This window comes from Rhinoderma darwinii, chromosome 7, assembly GCF_050947455.1.
Source record: "Rhinoderma darwinii isolate aRhiDar2 chromosome 7, aRhiDar2.hap1, whole genome shotgun sequence".
NCBI classification, from domain to species: domain Eukaryota; kingdom Metazoa; phylum Chordata; class Amphibia; order Anura; family Rhinodermatidae; genus Rhinoderma; species Rhinoderma darwinii.
In genome coordinates, this window is record NC_134693.1 from 53,714,907 (window position 1) to 53,740,842 (window position 25,936).

Below are 25,936 nucleotides of genomic sequence, written 5' to 3' on the forward strand. Positions count from 1 at the left end.
TGTATCATGTATACAGAGCAGCTGTTTCTTTCACAGATACATGAATCCATCAGTCCCGCAGACCTGACTGGTTCAGTGTCAGTGGGTCCTGAGTGTCTCTGACATGCAGGAACCACCTGGAAATTATCAAATCTAAAAGTTATGAACGTAGATGTGATGGATAACAGAGACACGCAGGACCCGCTTTCACTGAACCTGTCAGTCCCGCAGACCTGACGGGTACAAGATTCAGCTACCGATACGGCTGCTCTGTTTATAGACACGCTGCATAAAGTAAAAATAATTTTTTATAAAAACGAATTATAAAATAAAGGTTTATATAGCCTTTAATATATCATTATAATCTAAAAATTTATTAGTCTACAATAATTTTACTTCCAGTATGGGGTATTTGTAGACAGACTGATGTGGAACTTGTGTTTTTTTAGATTAATTTATCCTGTGGTAATGAGCATTTGCGCGAAGCTTATAAAATTGAAACTCAACACAAGTGAATTCTTGAAAGTCTCATAATTTGGAGGTTTGTCTCAGATCCTGGGAAACAATTAACAGCTATGTACACCTTTGTCATGAAAAATTTATATTTATATAGTGGTTACCTTGGGTTAAAAAAGTTGCACTAAGTTTTAGGCTATGTTTCATCCATTTTCAGACCCCCTAACATGACGTTTGCTACCTGCTCCTTGTTTCAGACTTTCCTCATGTGGGCATGTCCTTCTAGTAATACATGCTGGATGCGAGGTCTGTGAGTCCAGCAGGGCTGGGACATGGCATTAGGCAGATAAAGCAAATTGCACCCCCCTCCCTGCCATTAAAGCATTTCAATGATTTAATGAATATTTATGGACCCCAGAATAGATACAATACCCCAGTGCTCCCCACTCTCTCTCTTTACGCAGATAGCCTGTGTGATTCTTCCCCTCCCCCTGTGTGCTTTCCCCCTACCTACACTGTGATTCAATACAGCTTGTCCGATCTGCCCTCACTGAAAACTTGGATGCTTTGCCCCCTCTTCACCCTCTAAACTCCTGTTTACAAGTCCTCATACAGTTATGTTAATGTGAAAATAAAAAAAGTTATGGCTCTTGAAAGGCAGGAAGGAAAAGAAGACAAAAAAAAAGAAAAGGGGTTCGGTGGAAAGGGGTTAATTATTTTATTGCCATTGGAGAGATATGTCACCCATACCTTTCAGCCAGGTTTGTTGACTATCTACATTATTCATCATTATTTTTTCTATACAGCTTACAAACCCATCATATTCTTTTTTGGGGGGCTAATAATGGCTCCTGAGGTGAGCAGTAGGTTCCCATAGATTTTTCTCACCCTACTCATTGCATAAACGCTAATAAGAAGAATTAGACTAAGCTGGTTTTAAGAGATTGAAAAAACAGTCTGTGCAGAAGGGTAATCCAGTGACGAAACCCATGTATCAAGATGCACATAGACACCGCTAATGATCAGTACAAGGGACAGCGTTGAGAATGCTCAATTCAGCAATATGGATATCTGTCTCATCACTCCTGATACATTTGGGTAAGGTCTTCTTTATCTGGGGGTCTGGCTATCCAATTTATTAGCTGACATGTTGCTGACAATGCATTTTAATATGAACTCAACAATCAATGTTCAAGTTAGAATTTTGCCTAGTACAGGAGTAGATTTGCTGAATGAAATGAAGACATTGTAGTAGACAGATGACTTGTTTGTTTTGTCTCTTCTTGTTAGGTGTCCGCTGTGAGCAAGACATCAATGAGTGCGAGTCAAATCCCTGTCAGAATGGAGGCACTTGTGAGGATCTTCTTGGCAGTTATATTTGTCACTGTCCCACATACAAGGACTTGGAAGGACGTTACTATGGAGGTCCAGACTGTATGGAGGTGCTCAATGGCTGTGAGGAGCACATATGCCAAAATGGCGGCTCCTGCTTACCTCATTTAATGGACAATAAACACGACCATACCTGCTTGTGTGTGCCAGGATTTACAGGCCCTTATTGTGAGACACAGACCACACTCTCATTTAATGGTCGAACTATTCTTCCTCTTGCATTAAAGCCTCAAAGAGGTGAACCTTTCAATGTAGCTTTAACATTTAGAACTGTGCAGAGTTCTGCTGCTATATTACACCTGGGAGACCAGGCAGCAGCCATGAGGCTATATCTTCAAGATGGCTTCTTGTTCTTATCTTTACACTGCAGTGGTCAGTTGCGCACTCTTTTATATTTGCCTCACAATGTCAGTGATGATCTTTGGCATACAGCTGAAATTAACTTCCGAGACAATATTCATTTCAAATTGCTTGACCCCTCTTGTGGAATTACATGTGTGAACCAGTCTCACCGAGGAGAGGCATCAAATATTGAGTTCCAGGAAATGTTTTTCGGTGGTGAACCATCAGCACAGAGGAAGCAAGGAACCAATTTTACTGATATAGTTCAAATACAGATGCAGTTTGTAGGCTGCATACGGGATATTAAAGTGGGCTCTATTATTATTACAGAGGAAGATGGGAAATTAGCTAACATTGAAGTTGGCTGCAAGAGACGTGACCATTGTGAAAGTCACCCATGTGGAAACCAAGGCAAATGCATTAATTTATGGCTAAGTTATTACTGTGATTGCCGGCGGCCTTACAGAGGAAACAACTGCTCCACAGGTAACAACAACTATTGATGATTATATAAAACGACAAAAATTATGAAATCATGGTATATACCAACGTGTTTACACACAAAAATAAATTGCTAAATTATGAACGATGCAATAATTAAAATAATTTTTTACAAAAAGAAACATGGGTTGTCCCACGACAACCCTTTTTTTTTTTTTAACTTTTATAACCTGTCAATCAGACAGGTTATAAAAGTAAGTTAGGTGGAGGTCCAACCTCTGGGACCCTCACCATTGTCAAGAATGAGTGGCCCATGAAAAGTGCTATTTTTGGGCAAAAGTAGTAAAACATAATAAAAACTAGACATATGTGGCATCACCGTTATCATATAAATGTTAGTGCATTATTTATGCCACACAATGAACGGTATAAATAAAAAGAAAAAAACAGAATTGCAGTTATTTCCCATTGCCCTTAAAAAATTTTTAATAAAATGTCATCAACAAGTTTTATATAGCCCAAAATTGTACCATTAAAAATGTAACTCATCCCACAAAAAGCAAGCCCCTCATACAGCTACATCGATGGAAAAATATATTTTTTTCCATTAAAAGTGCTTTTATTGTGCAAAAGTGGTAAAACATAAAAAAAAAACTATATTTCATATCGTTATAATTGTACCAACCCACAGAATAAAGGTTACATGTTATTTATGCTGCATGGTGAATGGCGTAAATAAATAAAAAAACAATGGAGGAAAAAATAAGCCATTATACAGCGACATTGGCAGAAAAATAAAAAAATGTACGGCTCTCAGAATGAAGAGTTGCAAAAACGAAACAATACCTGTGGTCCTTAACGCCAAAATAGGCTCAGCTTTAAGGGTTTAATTATTCAATATTAAAAACACATCAGGCCAATTACAATGCAAATGACCGGTACATTGTTGTATATGAAAAGTATATCAAGGGTCGTATGACAACAAAATATAATATGTACATCGGAAAACATGGCAGACATTTACAGTACTAACACATTTGGCCATTTTAGACATCAAATACAGAGAAACAGGACAGTGTTCGCACAGGGGTGTTGCTAAGCAGTGTTTATATGCTGACATATGCATTAACACTTTTCTTTTTTATTTTCTAAATAAAGGTGGAAACGTACGATAAGCTAGAGCTGTTGTACAGATTTTCCTGCCGTTCATGTTCTATGAGATTTTTTTATATACATTTCTTGCATATTTAGCAGCTACACAATTAAAACAAATGTGTCGTACAAGCTGCAAATTGGTTCTTGACCCCTAATGTCTTGCTGTTGGAGGTGTCCCTTAAAGTTTAATAACTGAGAAAAATCCATTGTACTACTTTTTTTTATGATTTTTTTTTTTTAGTTTATGTCTTGGGTTAACGTCAAAGGTGTTGGCTCATCAGAGATAACCCCTTTCATATTACAGCCGGGGAGATCAGCTGATTGCCGCGAGTCCGACTTGTGGCACCATGACAAACAGCTAACTTTGCCGAGGGGGGGGGGCTTCATGGACATCTCGAATTTGCCAAAACGGAAGCTGCCCTTACAGAGCAGAGCGATCCTGCTTTTTGGTTCATAGCGTGGGTCACAGGCAGGGGATCCCCCTCTATGATGTCCATATGTCCTTAAGGGTAAGTTCCAAAGTACACAGGGAAGTTATAAGGTTGAGTCCATTCCACAATTCTTAGCTACATCAGAAGTACATGTTCGTATACCAAAAAAAGTATGTAAACATATACAGTAATATGCCAAACTTATTCGAAAAAATTTGCATACATATAACATGTTTCCATAGGGATACTGTATTTTTTTTTTAACTGGACAGAAAATCTTATTCTGCCGTGCTATTCTGTTTTTGTCAAAGGGCAGGATGCTGACGAATAAGTTTGCATACAGTTTCATAGTTAGGCCTGGGCTACACACAGACATTTTGTAGCAGGATTTTCCAACTTTAACTATCAAGCTACAGCTGCAGTCCAAATAAAAAGAGAGGAAAAAAGTTTTGGAAAATGATTGTATACCTCTTACAGAACTTCGGAGCAGCTGTTCAGAACGGAGAGTCACTCTAAGAGCAGCTGTCACTTGCATGGCTTCCCCTGACAAAATCCACAGCGGCAACTCCAATCTAAAAGAGGTTGTTCATTAACCAAAACCAACATCAAAGTGACTTGCACACCACATTTATATAAGAATATAAATATATGACTTACTTTTGCTAGTCCTGTATATTTGATAACACATTTTTATTACAAAACTGAGTGTGTCCACCATGGATGAGAATGCGTGCTTTATTCTCCTTGCCCAGTTTCTTATTATTTACCTTGATGTCAATTATTCTTTTTTCCATTTGTTAGAATATGAAGAAGCCGGATTTGGTTATGGAAATGTATCATCATATGCTGTTTTCCAAACAAGGAGTCAACCCCATGATGACATGACTATATCTGCATTTGTCATAACAAAACATGACACAGGGCTTTTGTTTTCTATGGGAAACTCTACTCACTACAACATTATAGTATCCCTGGAATCTGGTAAATTGACAGTAAAAACTAGAAATGGCATCATGTCTAAAGGAGAACAAAGTATCAGCGATGGTCAAGTTCATCTCGTTACTTTGAAGTTGACACAAAAGAGACTGGATCTGTTTACCTCATCACTACCCCTGGATTTCATATCTATGGATTTTAAAAGAGAACAGTATACAAGTGTTCTCTATGTTGGAGGATTGGGTGATTCATTGGAAACCATGAAGGAAGGAGGGTATTTTAAAGGTTGTATTCAAGATCTGAGGATTGATGGAAGAGCCTTTGAGTTCTTCACCAGTTTTGACTCAAAAAATTCAGGAAATACAACCTTGATCAATGTAACAAGAGGATGCTTAAATGATATAATCTGCAAGGTGAGAGAGGAAAGTGAAGAACACTAACAAAACTGGATAGCATGATTTTGATATAAAAACAGAAGCACATAAGGTTAAATCTTAAAACAATATATAGCATTTAGACCGCCATAGATCCAACTTTAATGGCCTTTCCTAAGGAAAGGCCATCAATATTTAAGTCCTGGAAAACCGCCCTAAGCTTAAATGTGGTAGAATCAATTCTCCAGGTTTAAGATTTGCAGCGAGTGATTCACATTTTAGAGAATCAATGAAGAGAGTTTACTCATCTCTAATGTGTATAAGTTATAGAATACTTAACTACCAATCTCTTGTTGTCTTTGCCAGAATGAAGGAACTTATGATGGCACATATCGCAATGATTGCTTGTGTTCTCCAAGTACAACAGGAAAAGCATGTGAAGACCTAATGATGTGCCAGCTCACTCAATGTCCCTCTGGATCTGTCTGCCAAGCTGTGCCTGGAGGGTATGAATGTAAGTACAAGGATTAGGAAACACGCCCTTTATACAGAGGCTCAGCCAAAGGTTCCTGGAACCAGTTACAAAATCTAGATTTGGACTCTAAAACACATAGACATACGTAAATTATCTAGTTCTTAATTCTCAAAATAATTGAAGTAGCCTTCAGTAAATGCTGTACCAGGTGCTGGAATTTCCTAGAGAACAAAAGGGAAAGGAATAACTAAATAGTTCTTAAAGGGATTTCCAGTACTTTAATATTGATATCCTTAGAACAGGTCATCAATATCAGATCGGTCGGAGTCCGACTCCCAGCACCTTCACAGATCAGCTGATTAAAGGGGCCATGGCGCTATGGGAATCGCTGTGGCCTATGCTTTCCAGACACAGCCCCATACATTCGATAGTCGCTGTGTCTGGAACTGCAGCTCAGTCCCATTCATTTGAATGGGACTGAGCTACAGTACCGGACACAGCGTGCACCGAATGCATGGAGCTGTGCCTGGTAAGCAATGAAGGAGTCGCAGCACTCACCAGGAAGTAGGTCCTCCTCCGATCTATTGATCATCGATAACAAAGTCCTGAAAAAAAAACTTTAATTATGTAGCTTTCATGGGTATACTTGTTACCACTACAACCTATGTTTGTACCACTGTTTATTCAGATTAAACTAATATACAAACAGATCTGGCTGGGTTGTTACCATAAAGTTAACCGCACAAAATTACAGCATGACCCAAAGCTCCTTTTGCTTGCCATATAATTATTGCACCCTAAAGTAAAACCTTAAGAATATAATAATGTCCTGCTTTTATTTGTATTTGGTGTAACAGGTATTTCGAATGCACTGTTCAGTGGCAATGGTCAAGCCATCACATTTACAAGTAATGGAAAGATAATAAGGGACCTCACGAACCTGACCATTGGCTTCCGCACCATGGACTCTGAATCTGTGGTCCTGCATGCCCAGCGAGAACCTGAAATCCTTAGGGTTAATATTCAGAACAAATTGCTACATTTTCACCTGCAAAGTGGGAATGACCTCAATGCAGTGACTCTATTAAGCATGGAATCAGTGAGTGACAACCAGTGGCACACTGTCACCTTATCAATGACAAGTCCTGGATCCCAGTCCTCAACATGGCAGATGGAAATAGATGGAAAGACAGAGAAAACCATCAGTTCACTTGCAACAGGAAACTTAAACTTTCTCAGGGAAGGCACAGATATTTACTTGGGTGCAGACAGTGATGGTATGTACAGAAACTTTACTGGATGTCTTGGCACAGTGCTCATTGAAGGAATACACTTACCATACTTCGCAGATACAGATTACTTAATGGTTAAACCACAAGTAGAGCAATTTTTAAAAACTTCTCCTGAGATTGTTGACATCAGATGCCTAGAGTCTGATCCTTGTGCCTCTAACCCATGTTTGTTTGGGGGCAGCTGTCGTGATGTCTTCACCCTCCCAGTCTGCACTTGTCCTAAAGGGAGAAGTGGAGATGTCTGTGAAAATAAAACCGCCGAGTGCCTGCCTAACCCTTGTGCACATGGCCATTGCACCATTAAAGATGATGGCTACAAATGTGAGTGTGAGACTGGTTACACTGGAACCAACTGTGACTTCATTCTATGTCATGGTCATCTGTGTGCTAAAGGTGCCACCTGTATTGTGAGAGCAGATGGATACTTTTGCCTCTGTCCAGCTAATGTCACAGGGAAGCACTGCAGGTGAGAACTGAGACAATCTCATAACATATGATCCTGTATTCCGAGTATATGATGTCCATTCTGTTATGTGTTGTGGGTAATCACCGGATGTCGAGTCTCTCCATCTACATGTATTAACATAACTGCACCTTCATTCTTATGTCCTTTACAGTTTGTCTTCACCGTCTGAAAAAAAATCTCTCCGTTTGGTGAGAATGTATGTATCATCTATCTCTAAATGACGTGTGTTTGTGTATGTGATGTAGCTCCCTTAGCTTCAGAAACCCTGCTTTAAAGCTGCAATGCTCTGCATTTGTACGCTTTGAATTTACTTTTTATTCCAGATCATCCAGAAAACATATTGTGGGATAGAGAACTTTTTGATTCAGATGGACGTCTTTCCACAGAATATAATTTTGTTCTGATATACACACAATTAGATGGCATTTTAAAAACCATGAGAACCTTAGTTAGTTGTTCACTTTGATCAAGCCTCTTTTATTTGGCAAATAAAATAATGGACTATGCATTTAGAGACAGTTCTGGTCTCTTTGTCAGGTCTATAGTGACGTATACAATAGTAATATACTTATACAAAGCAGAGGGACATGGACAGCCATGTGACGACCAGGCTCAAGGGGTAAGGGTACATATATATATATATATATATATATATATATATATAGTACTATGGAATAGTTTTAGGCAGTTGTGGAATGCTTTCATAAATAAGTGTTAATATTTTTTATTTTTTTTAATAGCAATTAAAAAAACACAGAGGGAATGAACAGAAGAGAAATCGAAATCAAATCAATATTTGGTGTGACCATACTTTGCCTTCAAAACAGCATCAATTCTTCTAGGTACACTTGCACACAGTTTTTTGAAGGAACTCTGCAGGGAGGTTGTTCCAAACATCTTGAAGAACTAACCACAGATCTTAATGTTGAAATCAGGGCTCTGTGGGGCCCATATAATCCCAGGGTTCCTCGTTGTTCTTTACACTGAAGATAGTCCTTAAAGTGTAACTAAACATTTGACAAAATTCTGATATGTCATAGTGACATGTCAGAAGTTTTGATTGATGGGGTCCAAGCACTGAGACCCCCACCAACCGCTAAAATGAAGCGTCAGAAGCGCTCGTGTGAGCGCTCAGCCACTACGTTTCTGTTCTGCTTTTTCCGGAAAACCGATGTAGCGGAGAACGGGCTCAAAGACTTTCTATTGAGCCCGTACTCCGTTACATTGATTTCCGGAAAAAGCAGAATAGAAACAAACCGGCTGAGTGCTCACACGAGCACTTCTGCAGCTTTGTTTTAGCGAATTGGTGGGGGTCTCAGTTCTCGAACCCCCACTAATCAAAACTTCTGACATGGCACTAAGACATGTCAGAAGGTTGTCAAAGTTTAGTTACCCTTTAATGACATTTGCTGTATGTTTGGGGTTGTTATCCTGCTGCAGAAGTAATTTGGAGCTAATCAGACGTCTCCCTGATGGTATTGCATGATGGATACATATACTCCTGTATTTCTCACCATTGATGACACCATTAATCCTGACCAAATCTCCAACTCCATTTGCTGATATGCAGCCCCAAACTTGCGAGGAACCTCCACCATGCTTCACTGTTGGCTGCAATTATACCGCTCTCTAGCCCTTCGGCGAACAAACTACCTTCTATTACAGCCAAATATTTAAATGGATTTTTGGCCTCAATTCTTCCATGAAGACCAATTTTAATCACACTTCTTCGAATAGTAGATGAGTGTACCTGGGTCCCACTAGATTCTGCCTGTTCTGAGCTTATGGCACTACTGGACATGTTCCGATTTCGAAGTAAGGGAGTAAGTAAGCATGATTTGTCTTTGATCTGTCTCACTAAGTTTCGTTGGTTGTCCACTGCGTCTACGGTCTCCAACATTGCCCGCTTCTTTGTGCTTCTTCAAAAGAGCTTAAACAGCACACCTTGAAATCTTTGTCTGGGAGAGACCTTGCTGATACAGTATAACTACCTTTTGTCTTGTTGCTGTGCTCAGTCTTGCCATGGTGGACCTATGACATGAAACGGTCTTCCACAACCTCACCTTTTTAGCAGAGTTTGGCTGTTTCTCACCCAGTTTTAAGCCTCCTACACAGCTGTTTCTGTTACAGTTAGGGTATGTGCACACGGTAGCAGGCTTTTATGGCTGAAATGACAGACTGTTTTCAAGGAGAAAACAGCTGCCTCGTTTCAGCCGTAATTGCTCCTCCTCGCATTTTGCGAGGCTTCTCCGACAGCCGTAAATTTTGAGCTTTGCTTCATTGAGTTCAATGAAGAACGGCTCAAATTACGTCTGAAAGAACTGTCCTGCACTTCTTTTGACGAGGCTGTATTTTTATGTGTCGTTGTTTGACAGCTGTCAAACGACGACGCGTAAATGACAGATTGTCTGCACAGTACGTCGGCAAACCCATTCAAATGAATGGGCAGATGTTTGCCGACGTATTGCAGCCCTATTTTCAGACGTAAAACGAGGCATAATACGCCTCGTTTATGTCTGAAAATAGGTCGTGTGAACCCAGCCTTAATGAATACAACCTACATAGGAAAACGATGATCATTATCACCTGTTCTGTATAATTGGTTAATCATACACATGACTATAATCCCACAAATTCCATGACTGTGTGCAAGTGTACCTAGAAGAGTAGATGCTGTTATGAAGGCAAAGGGTTGACACACCAAATGTTGATTTTAATTTAGAATTCTCTTCTGTTCATTCACTTTGTATTTTATTAATTGATTAAAAAAAACTATTAACACTTCTATTTTTGAAAGCATTCTTAATTTGCAGCATTTTTCCACAACTGCCTAAAACTTTTGTACAGATGTGTGTGTGTGTGTGTGTGTGTGTGTGTGTGTGTGTGTGTGTGTGTGTGTGTATGTATATATATATATATATATATATATATACATACATACATATGGAAAAAAATATATATATATATTTTTATAAATAGGTAAATATATATATCATGGTTTTAGAGTTTTAATTACATTACACCAATTAATCAGGCCGATGCATGTTCCATGTACATGCCACTTACATTTTAATCGATATTGATGCCTTATTCTTAGGTATTGCACTCAATCTACAGAAAACATTAGACCTCATATAAGTAATAGAAAGCATGAACTGCAGAATGTAATGTAAGTTATAGAGTATTACACATTTTTATTGCTTACATACTTTACGTCTACTCCTCTTTTTTGGTTGCATCTACAAGCTGATAACCAAATATTTGCAGTTCTAAAGTCACACATGATGTAATGCAAATGTGAGGCAATGTTTTACAGAAAGCTAAATGAAAAGCTGCTTTGTTTTTTTTTTAACCCAAATAGTGTTATAGGTCCATTAGTTTAGTTTATTCCATGCCTTGTAGTTGACTGAAGAAAATGAGGTTACAAAATTCGCTCCTATGCCTGGTGTTTTCTGTAACAAGTCCCCATGGTTCTCTCTGTCACTATTAAGGTCTTCAGTATACATATTTTTTAAGAGTTCACGTCCTCTGTAATTGTTCCTCCATACTCTCTCCTGATTATTGCAGATTTAATATAATGCCTTCCAAATTCTGTGGAAATGAAAAGAAAAACATAACCTGTTACAACTACAGTAACTGCACTGCGGTACAAGGGGTACTAGGATGCTCATGCCAACCTGGATATGTAGGAGAGAGGTAAGTTACACCATAGACGTCCATTTTGATTCCTATGCCTATGTTAGGTTAGCATTTCCTTATACTGTATTGCTAGTAACACAGAGCGTGAGGGTGCGTTCCTTGGGAAGCATATCTGCACGATTATATAATCCATAGGAATTATATTATGGTTTCATGTAGAAGAAATAACTTGCAGAATATAGAACTTTAAACTTCTTAGGTGGCAGTGATGTGAAATTGTAATCCCCCTTTCTGACATTTCAGGTGTGAGATTGACGTTAACGAGTGTGAATCGAACCCCTGTCTGAATGGGGGCATCTGCCAGAACATGCCCAATCGCTTCCATTGTATTTGTGATATGAACTATGCTGGGGATAGCTGCGAGATTGATGTAAGCGACCTGTCATTCTATGTGTCTATGCTGTTGTGGCAAAATCTTTTCCAATTATTGTCCTATTTGATCCTGCGCATGGAGGATGATCCAGCAGTGGAGTGGGGGGAGCAGGATTATGAGGACTAGTGATATTATGGCAGGTTTCAAACCACGCACAGCTGGAAGTCTACTAATAACCAATCTCCCATAAATATTAATGGATAGTCACCATACAATGCCCTGCTACTTCTCTGCTAGGAAGAGGTGACTGGGCGGCCCTTTTCTTGGGATCTGTAGGGGTACCAGCAGTTAGACAACGTCATAAAAATTACATTAACATACAGTATATTATATATCACAGACATCTGACAGTAGTTTTGGCCAGTGATGTAGTTACAATGGGTGAACATAGAAATCACAGGACCGTATATCAATATTTGACATCATACCACCCCCCCTCCCCCCAAAAAAAAAGTGTTACTTATTTTTCTGCTTTGATGTAGAGGAAGTGGGACGTTAGAAATACATTGAATCATTGAAAACTTGTAATATAGTGTCAACTAGAGAGAGCCCTTCACATGGTGATACTTTAATTTAAGTGGCCTTTTCGAGGGTCGTGGCTTATATAAAATAGCATGGCTAAATAAATTCAGACCTCTTATATTAAAAAAAATATTCAGACCCCAGACTAGACTATACTAACCCTCCTCCCTCCCGGGTCTCGTGCAGCCCTGGGGGCGCCGCTGCACTTGATCCTGACACCACTCAGCGCTGCCCGGAGCTGAACAAGCGCCTGGGGCAAGAAGGCAAAGTATACGGGCCGCTATCTTTTGGATAAATTCAATAGATGATGTCTGATTTTTTTTACTTTTTGCTGCACCTGCACCCTATTTTTAGCCTCTCTCCCTGGCAACCGGGTTGCCAGGTAAGGACGGCTAAAAAAGTGGTAACACCTGGTAATACCGAGAGAGTTGACACATATTGTGATACAGCACTGATCTATAACCTATGACTCCTGTAGCTGTTGTGAGAATGCATGTCACATATTACAGTGCAGTAAATAAAATACTGTGCTGCCCTGAGTACTACATTCAAGATGCTGAATTTGGTTTCTTATTCGTCTGGTTTCTTGTTAAGGGCTGAAGTTGGTCTCCTATTCACCATTTTCTTATTCACAAGGAATGTATTTTTGTTTTTCACTGGTTCAGTAACTCTGGAAAACCTTAATAATAAATTATGGAAAATCTTAATAAGAAATTACATTGACTGAGGTGCCTTGAGGAGAATGAAGTTGACAGCAGAACAAAAATTAGCTTTAAAGTAGGCAATCGAGTGTGATTTAAAGGGTTAAATTACTTTGGGCCACTGATCTCACACTGCTGGCCCACAGAGATGGATGACCCACATCAAATTTAATGGAGTCCAAATTTAAAGAGGCTCTATGGGCACGGCCAGACGTGGCAGAGTTTTTCCGCTGCAAATGTTGGTGCAGATTTGGGACAATTACGCAACGAATCTGCACCAACATTTGCATATTTGACAGGTAATTCAGACGTTGCAGAAAACACAGCGGACTTGCCACAGATTTCAGTTTTTGCATTGCAAAGGCTGAAATCCGCAGTGAAATTCCGCTTCTTCTCCGCACCAGACAGTGCATGCTGTGGAGGGAACATTCTGCACCACAGCCTATGGTCCTCAGCGGAGTTTTCCGCCACGTCTGAACTAACTTGCCTAAAAATGTATTGAAACAACTGTAAAAAACGGCCGCTGGAGAATTCCACTGCGGACTGCCCGCAGCGGAATTCCACAGCAATTCCGCCACGTCTGGCCGTGCCCTATCACCAGTTTAATATTTCCCTATCTCTTACCTATTCTAATAAACGCTTTGTTGTAGGTAAGTACTGTTTTTTGTTTTGTTTTTTTAAACGTTTATTATTGACAAAGTTCTGGCACGGCTGGAGGCGATGTCTGGTCATTCTCCCATCGCTCCGGGTGAAGGAACTGCGGGAGTAAGTGACGTTACGGCGTTATCTCGCGAGATCATGCTGTGCTTTGAATAAAGCTGGGCATGAATGAAGAGAAGTGTATGAAGCTGATTGGTCAGCGTCATACACTTTTCTTTACAACGCCCACTTAGTGTAACTAAAAAAAAAATGCCCAGTTGGGCATTTAGAAAAAATTTGCAGAAATCTAAAAATTATCCGAAACTTTGTCAATGATAAACGTTTTTTAAAAAAACAAAACCGTAGTTACCTACAACAAAGCGTTTATTAGATTAGGTAGGAGATAGGGAATTATTAAACTGGTGACAGAGCCTCTTTAAGTGATTTTCGGCATAAAAACCGGCAACAAAGTTGCAGAAGTGACACTGGTTTGAATAAGCAATAGGTGTTTTTCAAAGGTTTTAAGAAGCATTCCCACAAAAAGTTTTTTGTGCCCCTGTTTGTAAATCTGATTGCATACCTGATACTGCAGTTAAAAATACTTACAAAGCGCTTCACCTCCTATTTTCAGCCTCTATTAGGTCCTTCCATCAGACCAAGTGACGCCCGCTCTGACTAACCATATCTGCTGTGTGGACCGGAAGTCAGTGTCTCTATTCATTCCTATGAGACTCACATCTAGGCTTTCATAGGAATGAATAGAGTGACTGACTTCCGGTCCCAAGGGGTTCTGATTAATAAAAAGGGCATCAAAGTGGGCAGATGGATGCTTTTTACTGAGCTCAATAAGTAACTGGTGTTTTCAAAAGAGTTATATTACTTTGGGCTGCTGATCTCCCAGTATATTAAAGTGGATTTGGCCATTTATATATTTTAAGTGTTTTCTGTCACGAATCAACTTTAGAAAATTGGTGGCTTCCATAAAATAACGTAAATGCAAGCAATGGATCTGCTCCCATTGATCTATGTGGTGTGATAAATTCATTTGTTCTGTAAAGTTTGCTCAGAAAGAATTTTTGATTTGTGTATTTTACTATTGTAAAGATTCCACCATCCATATGAACAGAAAACATTTGGAATTAGTTGGCAAGCAGGATGTTATTTTTGCGAACAAAAACAATACGGGTAATTTACTAAGCAAATTGCCCATAAAAAGGGGTGTAAATGGTGTAAATAACGTAAAGTGTGCCACCCATTAGGTGGAATAAGGAAGAGAAACGTGTCTAACATGTCTAGTGAGTTGTGCTAAATTTATCATACATGCGCCATTGTGATACATTTGGTGCAGTTTCTGCCTGCCTAGTCTGGTTTTAGCCTTTCTAACTGTAAGACAGTATTAATACATCTCCCCATTATGTCCTGGTTTAACTCCAGGTTTTAGAACAATTTGCAATTTTTCTGGAGTCGCATTTTTTACTCCTACATCTGGAGTCAGGTGTTACTAGTCCACCAGAAAACGTATACTCAACTAATTTGATGCGGGACATTTCTCTCTGTGTTCCAGCAGTATGAGATCAGTGGCCCAAAAGTATCAAAACCCTAGGAAACACCCATTTAGGTATTTAAAACAGTAAAAAGTGGTTGTCTGCCCACTTTGGTGCTATCATTTACGCCCAGAACCAATTGTGGAGGAGCTCAGCAGCAGGAACTATAGCAACTCTTCTACTGTACATTGAGGGTTCGCCACTAGTAGTTAATGAAAGACTGTAGAATTTTATATGCAGTGCCAGACCAGTATTTAGGGCAACTAAATTTTCTCAAATAAGATATTAGTAGTATAAATATCTCACTGGTTGTATTACCAGTGAACTACCAAGTGAGTCACCATGTCACCTGCCAAATATCAAAGCCCCTAACAGGTAGAAAGAACATCAATAGACCTTCACAATATCTCATAATACATGTATGTTTTTATCTATAAATATTCTGTGTTCATCTCATTGTTTTCATCTCTTTTTGTTCTATATGTTTGTATTGTTATTGTGATGTTTCTCTTATGTATTCTCTGTATATTAAAATCTATACTTATTTTCTTTGTTTGAATGTTCTTTCTTTTTTTAATCATTGCAACTATAATTAACATCATCATCACCACCATTATATATCCGGATCTGCATGGATCATCAACTCTTTCTCTATTGATATAGTATGGCTTTAGTCAATAAAGCTTATTCTTTGTATAATGTAAAGTGAAGCAATTTTCCCAAAATATTTTCTGTAACAGTTTCTCACAGATTGTAAGATGTCTGTCTACAGTGCCCTTCATTGTTTACTTCGGCCCCATGCACACGACCGTACCCGCAATCACGGCCCGCGATTGCGAGCAAGGCTGGCCGCCGACTGCCACCCGCATTTTCGGGCCGTGCTCCCATAGAAAGTATGGGAGCACGGCCCGCAAAATGCAAAAGGAACATTTCTACGGCACGGACACCCATCCGTAGCGCTACGGAAAGGTGTCTGTGTTCAATGAAAGTGAATGGGTCAAGTTTTGCGGACCGCAATTGCGGTCCGCAAAAACTGAGGTTTTTTACGGTCGTGTGCATGGGGCCTTCCAGTGAATACAAATCTGTCTCCTTCTCCTTCCCAACATAGATCCAAAGCATTTTCTTGTAGCCACCACTAGGGGGAGCTCAGTGCATAGAGATTTTTTCCAGCTTCCAGTAAGTTCAATAGTAGCTGTGTAAATTTATATGCATTTAGCTCCCCCTAGTGGTGGCTGCAGGAAGTCAGTGTTTTGTCATGTACATTGTGAAGGGAAGCAGGGAATTTAGAGCTGTATGGGGTAGATTTAGCAATGTATTTATATCAGTTGTCTGGTATAAATTCATTGAAAATATGATGTTCTAACTGAGTGACATATTTATGAAATACCTGCTCCACTTTTTCCAACATATGAGCTGGGAAAAGTGTTCGAGGCTTCAGAGTGGTGCAGAGCATGACTAATTTAGTAAAAAGTTCCTCCACTTTCCTACTCTAACACATAAATGTTGGAAAAGGTCTATTCTGGTGTTTTTTTGATTAAGTCAGATTCATCAACAGGGCATGTACCCTGGTAAATCTGTTACATTCTACACAGGGGAGAGACACCAGCATAACACATGCATGGTGCGTCTGATAACTGTACTGTAACACACCTGTGTGTCTATCACATGACCAGGACAGATTTTTCCCCCCATTGTAGTAAACAATAAAGGTTGCTATGGATTGACTGAAAGCAGAGGTCTTAAAAACAGAAAGTATATTAAAAAAAATTCTATAACATTTCATTATACTATGAATAGTCTTTATTTGCTGAAACTCTAATATTTAATCATAATATATGGCTAAATAAATAAAAATAAATAAGTATTGATATACAGTATATAATGACTAAATATATACTGTGCATAAACAACCTCTTTGTATTCCTTGTCAAATTATATATATATATATATATATATATATATATATATATATATATATATATATATATATATATATATATATATATATATATAAATATTAGAAGAAATCCCACAGCACTCCAATGTAGCAAAAAGATGTGGGTTACTCAGTCAATACACAGCTTCAACGTTTCCGTCCTACTATGGGACCTTTTTCAAGCATGGTCCCATAGAAGGACGGAAACGTTGCAGTTAAGTGTTGACTGAATAAACCACATCTTTTTGCTACATTGGAGTGCTGTGGGATCTCTTCTATTATTATCTACAATCCTTGGATCGGGATTACCTGCATGCACCCGCTACCATTTTGGATTTTGACATTGAGTGCTGCTTATCTCTGCCTGCGTGTGTATATATATATATATATATATATATATATATATATATATATATACATATATATGTGTGTGTGTGTGTGTGTGTGTGTGTGTGTGTGTGCCTGCATTTTGATATAATATCCTTCAAGTCTTTGGGTAAGGCCTAGTGCACGCGGTTTTATTGTACAAATCCGTAATACAGTGCCCATAGCCTGCAATGTGCCCATATTGTAAGTGTGTGTGGCTCCGATTTCATATATGAGAAAACAAATTGTGGCCTGGTCCCTGTGTTAAGTGGAAGAAAATGTCCTGCACCAAAAATATGCTGAAAACCTGTTCCATGTAGTACATCTATCTAAGCCTTCTTTACCATAAGAGCTGTGAATCTGTGGAATAGCCGACCGCAGGAGCTGTCACAGCAGATGGCTATAAAAAAAGCCTGGATAATTTCCTAGAACAAAAAAATATCAGCGCCTATGTCAATGTGTAGAATTCTTGTTTGAATGTTGATCCAGTCGGATCGCTACTTGTGATCAGGAGAGAAAAATTAAGTTCTAAAGTCTACCCTTTTTTAACGTACTTACATCTTTTACACCTACTACATCTATCTACATCTACTACATTGTTTACATCTATCTACATCTATCTACATCTACTACATCCTTTACATCTACTACATCCTTTACATCTACTACATCCTTTACATCTACTACATCCATCTACTTCTACTACATCCTTTACATCTACTACATCCTTTACATCTACTACATCCTTTACATCTACTACATCCATCTACTTCTACTACATCCTTTACATCTACTACATCCTTTACATCTACTACATCCTTTACATCTACTACATCCTTTACATCTACTACATCCTTTACATCTACTACATCCTTTACATCTACTACATCCATCTACTTCTACTACATCCTTTACATCTACTACATCCATCTACATCTACTACATCCAGCTACATCTACTACATCCATCTACTTCTACTACATCCTTTACATCTACTACATCCTTTACATCTACTACATCCATCTACTTCATCCTTTACATCTACTACATCCATCTACTTCTACTACATCCTTTACATCTACTACATCCATCTACTTCTACTACATCCTTTACATCTACTACATCCTTTACATCTACTACATCCTTTACATCTACTACATCCATCTACTTCATCCTTTACATCTACTACATCCATCTACTTCTACTACATCCTTTACATCTACTACATCCATCTACTTCTACTACATCCTTTACATCTACTACATCCTTTACATCTACTACATCCTTTACATCTACTACATCCATCTACTTCATCCTTTACATCTACTACATCCATCTACTTCTACTACATCCTTTACATCTACTACATCCATCTACTTCTACTACATCCTTTACATCTACTACATCCTTTACATCTACTACATCCTTTACATCTACTACATCCTTTACATCTACTACATCCTTTACATCTACTACATCCTTTACATCTACTACATCCTTTACATCTACTACATCCTTTACATCTACTACATCCATCTACTTCTACTACATCCATCTACTTCTACTACATCCATTTACTTCTACTACATCCATCTACATCTACTACATCCAGCTACATCTACTACATCCAGCTACATCTACTACATCCAGCTACATCTACTACATCTATCTATATCTACTACATCTTTTACATCTAATACATCTATCTACATCTACATCCTTTATATCTACTATATCTATCTGCATCTACTACATTCTTTACATCTACTACATCAGACATCTTATACATAGTCTACATCTACTACATCTACCTACATCCTTTACATCTACTACATCGACTACATCCTTTACATCTACTACATCCTTTACATCTACTACATCTATTTACACCTACAACAACCTTTACATCTATCTACATCCTTGACATCTAAAACATATATTACATCCTTTACATCTACTACATATACAGTGAAGGAAATAAGTATTTGATCCCTTGCTGATTTTGTAAGTTTGCCCACTGTCAAAGACATGAACAGTCTAGAATTTTTAGGCTAGGTTAATTTTACCAGTGAGAGATAGATTATATTAAAAAAAAAACAACAGAAAATCACATTGTCAAAATTATATATATTTATTTGCATTGTGCACAGAGAAATAAGTATTTGATCCCCTACCAACCATTAAGAGTTCAGCCTCCTCCAGACCAGTTACACGCTCCAAATCAACTTGGTGCCTGCATTAAAGACAGCTGTCTTACATGGTCACCTGTATAAAAGACTCCTGTCCACAGACTCAAGTAATCAGTCTGACTCTAACCTCTACAACATGGGCAAGACCAAAGAGCTTTCTAAGGATGTCAGGGACAAGATCATAGACCTGCACAAGGCTGGAATGGGCTACAAAACCATAAGTAAGACGCTGGGTGAGAAGGAGACAACTGTTGGTGCAATAGTAAGAAAATGGAAGACATACAAAATGACTGTCAATCGACATCGATCTGGGGCTCCATGCAAAATCTCACCTCGTGGGGTATCCTTGATCCTGAGGAAGGTGAGAGCTCAGCTGAAAACTACACGGGGGAACTTGTTAATGATCTCAAGGCAGCTGGGACCACAGTCACCAAGAAAACCATTGCTAACACATTACGCCGTAATGGATTAAAATCCTGCAGTGCCCGCAAGGTCCCCCTGCTCAAGAAGGCACATGTACAGGCCCGTCTGAAGTTTGCAAATGAACATCTGGATGATTCTGAGAGTGATTGGGAGAAGGTGCTGTGGTCAGATGAGACTAAAATTTAGCTTTTTGGCATTAACTCAACTCGCCGTGTTTGGAGGAAGAGAAATGCTGCCTATGACCCAAAGAACACCGTCCCCACTGTCAAGCATGGAGGTGGAAACATTATGTTTTGGAGGTGTTTCTCTGCTAAGGGCACAGGACTACTTCACCGCATCAATGGGAGAATGGATGGAGCCATGTACCGTCAAATCCTGAGTGACAACCTCCTTCCCTACACCAGGACATTAAAAATGTCTCGTGGCTGGGTCTTCCAGCACGACAATGACCCGAAACATACAGCCAAGGCAACAAAGGAGTGGCTCAAAAAGAAGCACATTAAGGTCATGGAGTGGCCTAGCCAGTCTCCAGACCTTAATCCCATCGAAAACTTATGGAGGGAGCTGAAGGTCCGAGTTGCCAAGCGACAGCCTCGACATCTTAATGATTTACAGATGATCTGCAAAGAGGAGTGGGCCAAAATTCCATCTAACATGTGTGCAAACCTCATCATCAACTACAAAAAAACGTCTCACTGCTGTGCTTGCCAACAAGGGTTTTGCAACCAAGTATTAAGTCTTGTTTGCCAAAGGGATCAAATACTTATTTCTCTGTGCACAATGCAAATAAATATATATAATTTTTAAAATGTGATTTTCTTTTTTTTTTTTTATATAATCTCTCTCTCACTGGTAAAATTAAACTAGCCTAAAAATTCTAGACTGTTCATGTCTTTGACAGTGGGCAAACTTACAAAATCAGCAAGGGATCAAATACTCATTTCCTTCACTGTATATATATATATATATATATATATATATATATATATATATATATATATGTATGTATGTATATATGTATATATATGTGTGTGTGTGTGCCTGCATTTTAATATAATATCCTTCAAGTCTTTGGGTAAGGCCTAGTGCACGCGGTTTTATTGCACAAATCCGTAATACAGTGCCCATAGCCTGCAATGTGCCCATATTGTAAGTGTGTGTGCCTCCGATTTCATATATGAGAAAACAAATTGTGGCCTGGTCCCTGTGTTAAGTGGAACATGAATAACTTGTATAAGTATATAAATGTCCTGTACCAAAAATATGCTGAAAACCTGTTCCATGTAGTACATCTATCTAAGCCTTCTTTACAATAAGAGCTGTGAATCTGTGGAATAGCCGACCGCAGGAGCTGTCACAGCAGGAACAGTAGATGGCTATAAAAAAAAGCCTAGATAATTTCCTAGAACAAAAAAATATCAGCGCCTATGTCAATGTGTAGAATTCTTGTTTGAATGTTGATCCAGTCGGGTCGCTACTTGTGATCAGGAGAGAAAAATTAAGTTCTAAAGTCTACCCTTTTTTAACGTACTTACATCTTTTACATCTACTACATCTATCTACATCTATTACATTGTTTACATCTATCTACATCTACTACATCCTTTACATCTACTACATCCTTTACATCTACTACATCCTTTACATCTACTACATCCATCTACTTCTACTACATCCTTTACATCTACTACATCCTTTACATCTACTACATCCTTTACATCTACTACATCCATCTACTTCTACTACATCCTTTACATCTACTACATCCTTTACATCTACTACATCCTTTACATCTACTACATCCATCTACTTCTACTACATCCTTTACATCTACTACATCCTTTACATCTACTACATCCTTTACATCTACTACATCCTTTACATCTACTACATCCTTTACATCTACTACATCCATCTACTTCTACTACATCCATCTACTTCTACTACATCCATCTACTTCTACTACATCCATCTACTTCTACTACATCCATCTACTTCTACTACATCCATCTACTTCTACTACATCCATCTACTTCTACTACATCCATCTACATCTACTACATCCAGCTACATCTACTACATCTTTTACATCTAATACATCTATCTACATCCTTTACATCTATCTACATCTACATCCTTTATATCTACTATATCTATCTGCATCTACTACATCCTTTACATCTAATACATATATTACATTCTTTACATCTACTACATCAGACATCTTATACATAGTCTACATCTACTACATCTACCTACATGCTTTACATCTACTACATCGACTACATCCTTTACATCTACTACATCTATTTACACCTACAACAACCTTTACATCTATCTACATCCTTGACATCTAAAACATATATTATTACATCCTTTACATCTACTACATATACAGTGAAGGAAATAAGTATTTGATCCCTTGCTGATTTTGTAAGTTTGCCCACTGTCAAAGACATGAACAGTCTAGAATTTTTATACTAGGTTAATTTTACCAGTGAGAGATAGATTATATAAAAAAAAAAACAAAACAGAAAATCACATTGTCAAAATTATATATATATATTTGCATTGTGCACAGAGAAATAAGTATTTGATCCCCTGCCAACCATTAAGAGTTCAGCCTCCTCCAGACCAGTTACACGCTCCAAATCAACTTGGTGCCTGCATTAAAGACAGCTGTCTTAAATGGTCACCTGTATAAAAGACTCCTGTCCATAGACTCAATTAATCAGTCTGACTCTAACCTCTACAATATGGGCAAGACCAAAGAGCTTTCTAAGGATGTCAGGGACAAGATCATAGACCTGCACAAGGCTGGAATGGGCTACAAAACCGTAAGTAAGACGCTGGGTGAGAAGGAGACAACTGTTGGTGCAATAGTAAGAAAATGACATACAAAATGACTGCCAATCGACATCGATCTGGGGCTCCATGCAAAATCTCACCTCGTGGGGTATCCTTGATCCTGAGGAAGGTGAGAGCTCAGCCGAAAACTACACGGGGGGAACTTGTTAATGATCTCAAGGCAGCTGGGACCACAGTCACCAAGAAAACCATTGGTAACACATTACGCCGTAATGGATTAAAATCCTGCAGTGCCCGCAAGGTCCCCTTGCTCAAGAAGGCACATGTACAGGCCCGTCTGAAGTTTGCAAATGAACATCTGGATGATTCTGAGAGTGATTGGGAGAAGGTGCTGTGGTCAGATGAGACTAAAATTGAGCTCTTTGGCATTAACTCAACTCGCCGTGTTTGGAGGAAGAGAAATGCTGCCTATGACCCAAAGAACACCGTCCCCACTGTCAAGCATGGAGGTTGAAACATTATGTTTTGGGGGTGTTTCTCTGCTAAGGGCACAGGACTACTTCACCGCATCAATGGGAGAATGGATGGAGCCATGTACCGTCAAATCCTGAGTGACAACCTCCTTCCCTCCACCAGGACATTAAAAATAGCTCGTGGCTGGGTCTTCCAGCACGACAATGACCCAAAACATACACCCAAGGCAACAAAGGAGTGGCTCAAAAAGAAGCACATTAAGGTCATGGAGTGGCCTAGCCAGTCTCCAGACCTTAATCCCATCGAAAACTTATAGAGGGAGCTGAAGATCTGAGTTGCCAAGCGACAGCCTCGAAATCTTAATGATTTACAGATGATCTGCAAAGAGGAGTGGGCCAAAATTCCATCTAACATGTGTGCAAACCTCATTATCAAAAACGTCTGACTACTGTGCTTGCCAACAAGGGTTTTGCCACCAAGTATTAAGTCCTGTTTGCCAAAGGGATCAAATACTTATTTCTCTGTGCACAATGCAAATAAATATATATAATTTTGACAATGTGGTTTTCTGTTTTTTTTTATTTTTTATATATATAATCTATCTCTCACTGGTAAAATTAAACTAGCCTAAAAATTCTAGACTGTTCATGTCTTTGACAGTGGGCAAACTTACAAAATCAGCAAGGGATCAAATACTTATTTCCTTCACTGTATCTACATTTACTACATTGTTTACATCTAATGCATCTATTACATCCTTTACATCTATTACATCCTTTACATCTGCTACATCCTTTACATCTAATACATCTATTACAAACTTTGTCAAATAGCTTCATCCTGTGACATATTTTATGCTATCATAAATAAAATTTGAGAACCGTGAATTAAGAGCAAATATTTAAAATGAAAAGTTATTTTACAACAATGGATACTAAAGAGATAAAAGAGAACACTATGAGGTACTTGTCATTAATAAGGGCCATATTATTCATTTTGGGACAACCCACTTTATTAAGGTTGTACCATCGTGATATCATAAGTTTGTTGTAACTGAAATTGTCTGTGTTAACGCAAACTGGCCACATTGCACCACACCCATTAACTGATGGATGCAGCACATGGTTAGAGCTATGGTACTGCTGGGATGTAATATCAATATGCACCAATATCAAATGCATTGTGTAGCCCATGCTTAACCTGCTTTAAAGGCTATGTACACCTTTTAAAGGCAATTGTGTTTTTTTAATAAAAAGGTGTATTTGGTAGTGCAACTTTACAAATACTTTTTATTAAAAATTAGTTTTACTTTTTTAGACACAGCAGCTCTATATTCTCTATACAGATTGTATCTAGCGCTATTCACTGAATCTGTCAGTCCTGCGGACCTGACGGGTTCAGTGACAGCGGGTCCTGCGTGATCCACCTGTAATCTATCACATCCAAGTTATGAACTCAGAAGTGATAGATTGGAATGAGCAAAGAAATCTAACTGAATTAATAACACGCAAACGTGTACTATTCATGTATTTTATTAAACACATTAAGTAATCATCCACAGTACAGGGAGAAAAAGGTGAACCCTTGAATTGAATAACCTCTAGATCCCCCCTTTAGCAGCAATCACCTCCACCAAAAGTTTCCTGCAGCTGCTAATAAGATCTGCACGACGTTGAGGAGGCATTTTGGGCCATCCCTGCCTGCAAATGTGTTCCAGTTCATCAATATTACTGGGATGCCTGGCATGCAGAGCCCTCTTCAGACGATTAATACCACAAATTGGGTATGGGTATGTACAAATTGGATATCGTACAATACACTGTGCACACTGAAATAAATAATGCTATACACTGTGCCCCCTGAAATAAGTTGTACAATAGAGTGTGACCCCTGAAATAAATAATGCAATACCCGGTGCCCCCTTAAATAAACAATACCATACACTTTGCCCTCTGAACTGAGTAATACAATACACTGTGCCTTCTAAAAATCAACTATTCTATACCATGTGCCCACTGAAATAGACAATTCTATACACTGTACCCTCTAAAATAAATAATACAATACACTGTATCCCCTAATATTTATAATAGTATACGCCGTGCCCCTGAAGTAAATAATACTATACACTGTGCCCCCTGAAATAAATAATACTATACCCTCCCTATGAAATAAATAATAGTATACACTGTGCCTTTTGAAATAAATAAATAAATAAGACTATACACTATGCCCCCTGAAATTACTATATAGAGTCATGGTTCACACTAACCAATCTTTCTTGAGAATAACAGATTTGTCATTGTGACTTCGATAACAATCAGACCACACGTTATTAGAAGTAAATAATACTATGCACTGCGCCCCTGAAATAAATAATAGCATACACTGTGCCCTCTGAAATAAATATTCTATACACTATGCCCCCTTATATAAATAATACAATACAATTTGCCCCTGAAATAACTAATCTATAAGCTGTGCCCCCTGAAATAAATAATACTATATGCAGTTCCCCCTGAA

General features: G+C 38.6%; 1 protein-coding gene across 2 annotated transcripts in view; it reads left to right on the forward strand.

Moving 5' to 3' along the window:
- CRB1 (crumbs cell polarity complex component 1) overlaps positions 1–25,936 on the forward strand; it is an 80,501-nt gene that overhangs the window by 43,075 nt on the left and 11,490 nt on the right. The window contains exons 3-8 of one of the 2 annotated variants that reach the window (XM_075833376.1): positions 1,726–2,655; positions 4,998–5,545; positions 5,873–6,020; positions 6,839–7,739; positions 11,307–11,435; positions 11,682–11,808. In XM_075833376.1, coding sequence (XP_075689491.1) covers positions 1,726–2,655; positions 4,998–5,545; positions 5,873–6,020; positions 6,839–7,739; positions 11,307–11,435; positions 11,682–11,808 — 2,783 coding nt within the window. The remainder of the gene's footprint in view (positions 1–1,725; positions 2,656–4,997; positions 5,546–5,872; positions 6,021–6,838; positions 7,740–11,306; positions 11,436–11,681; positions 11,809–25,936) is intronic. The other variant, XM_075833377.1, reaches the window with a different exon arrangement.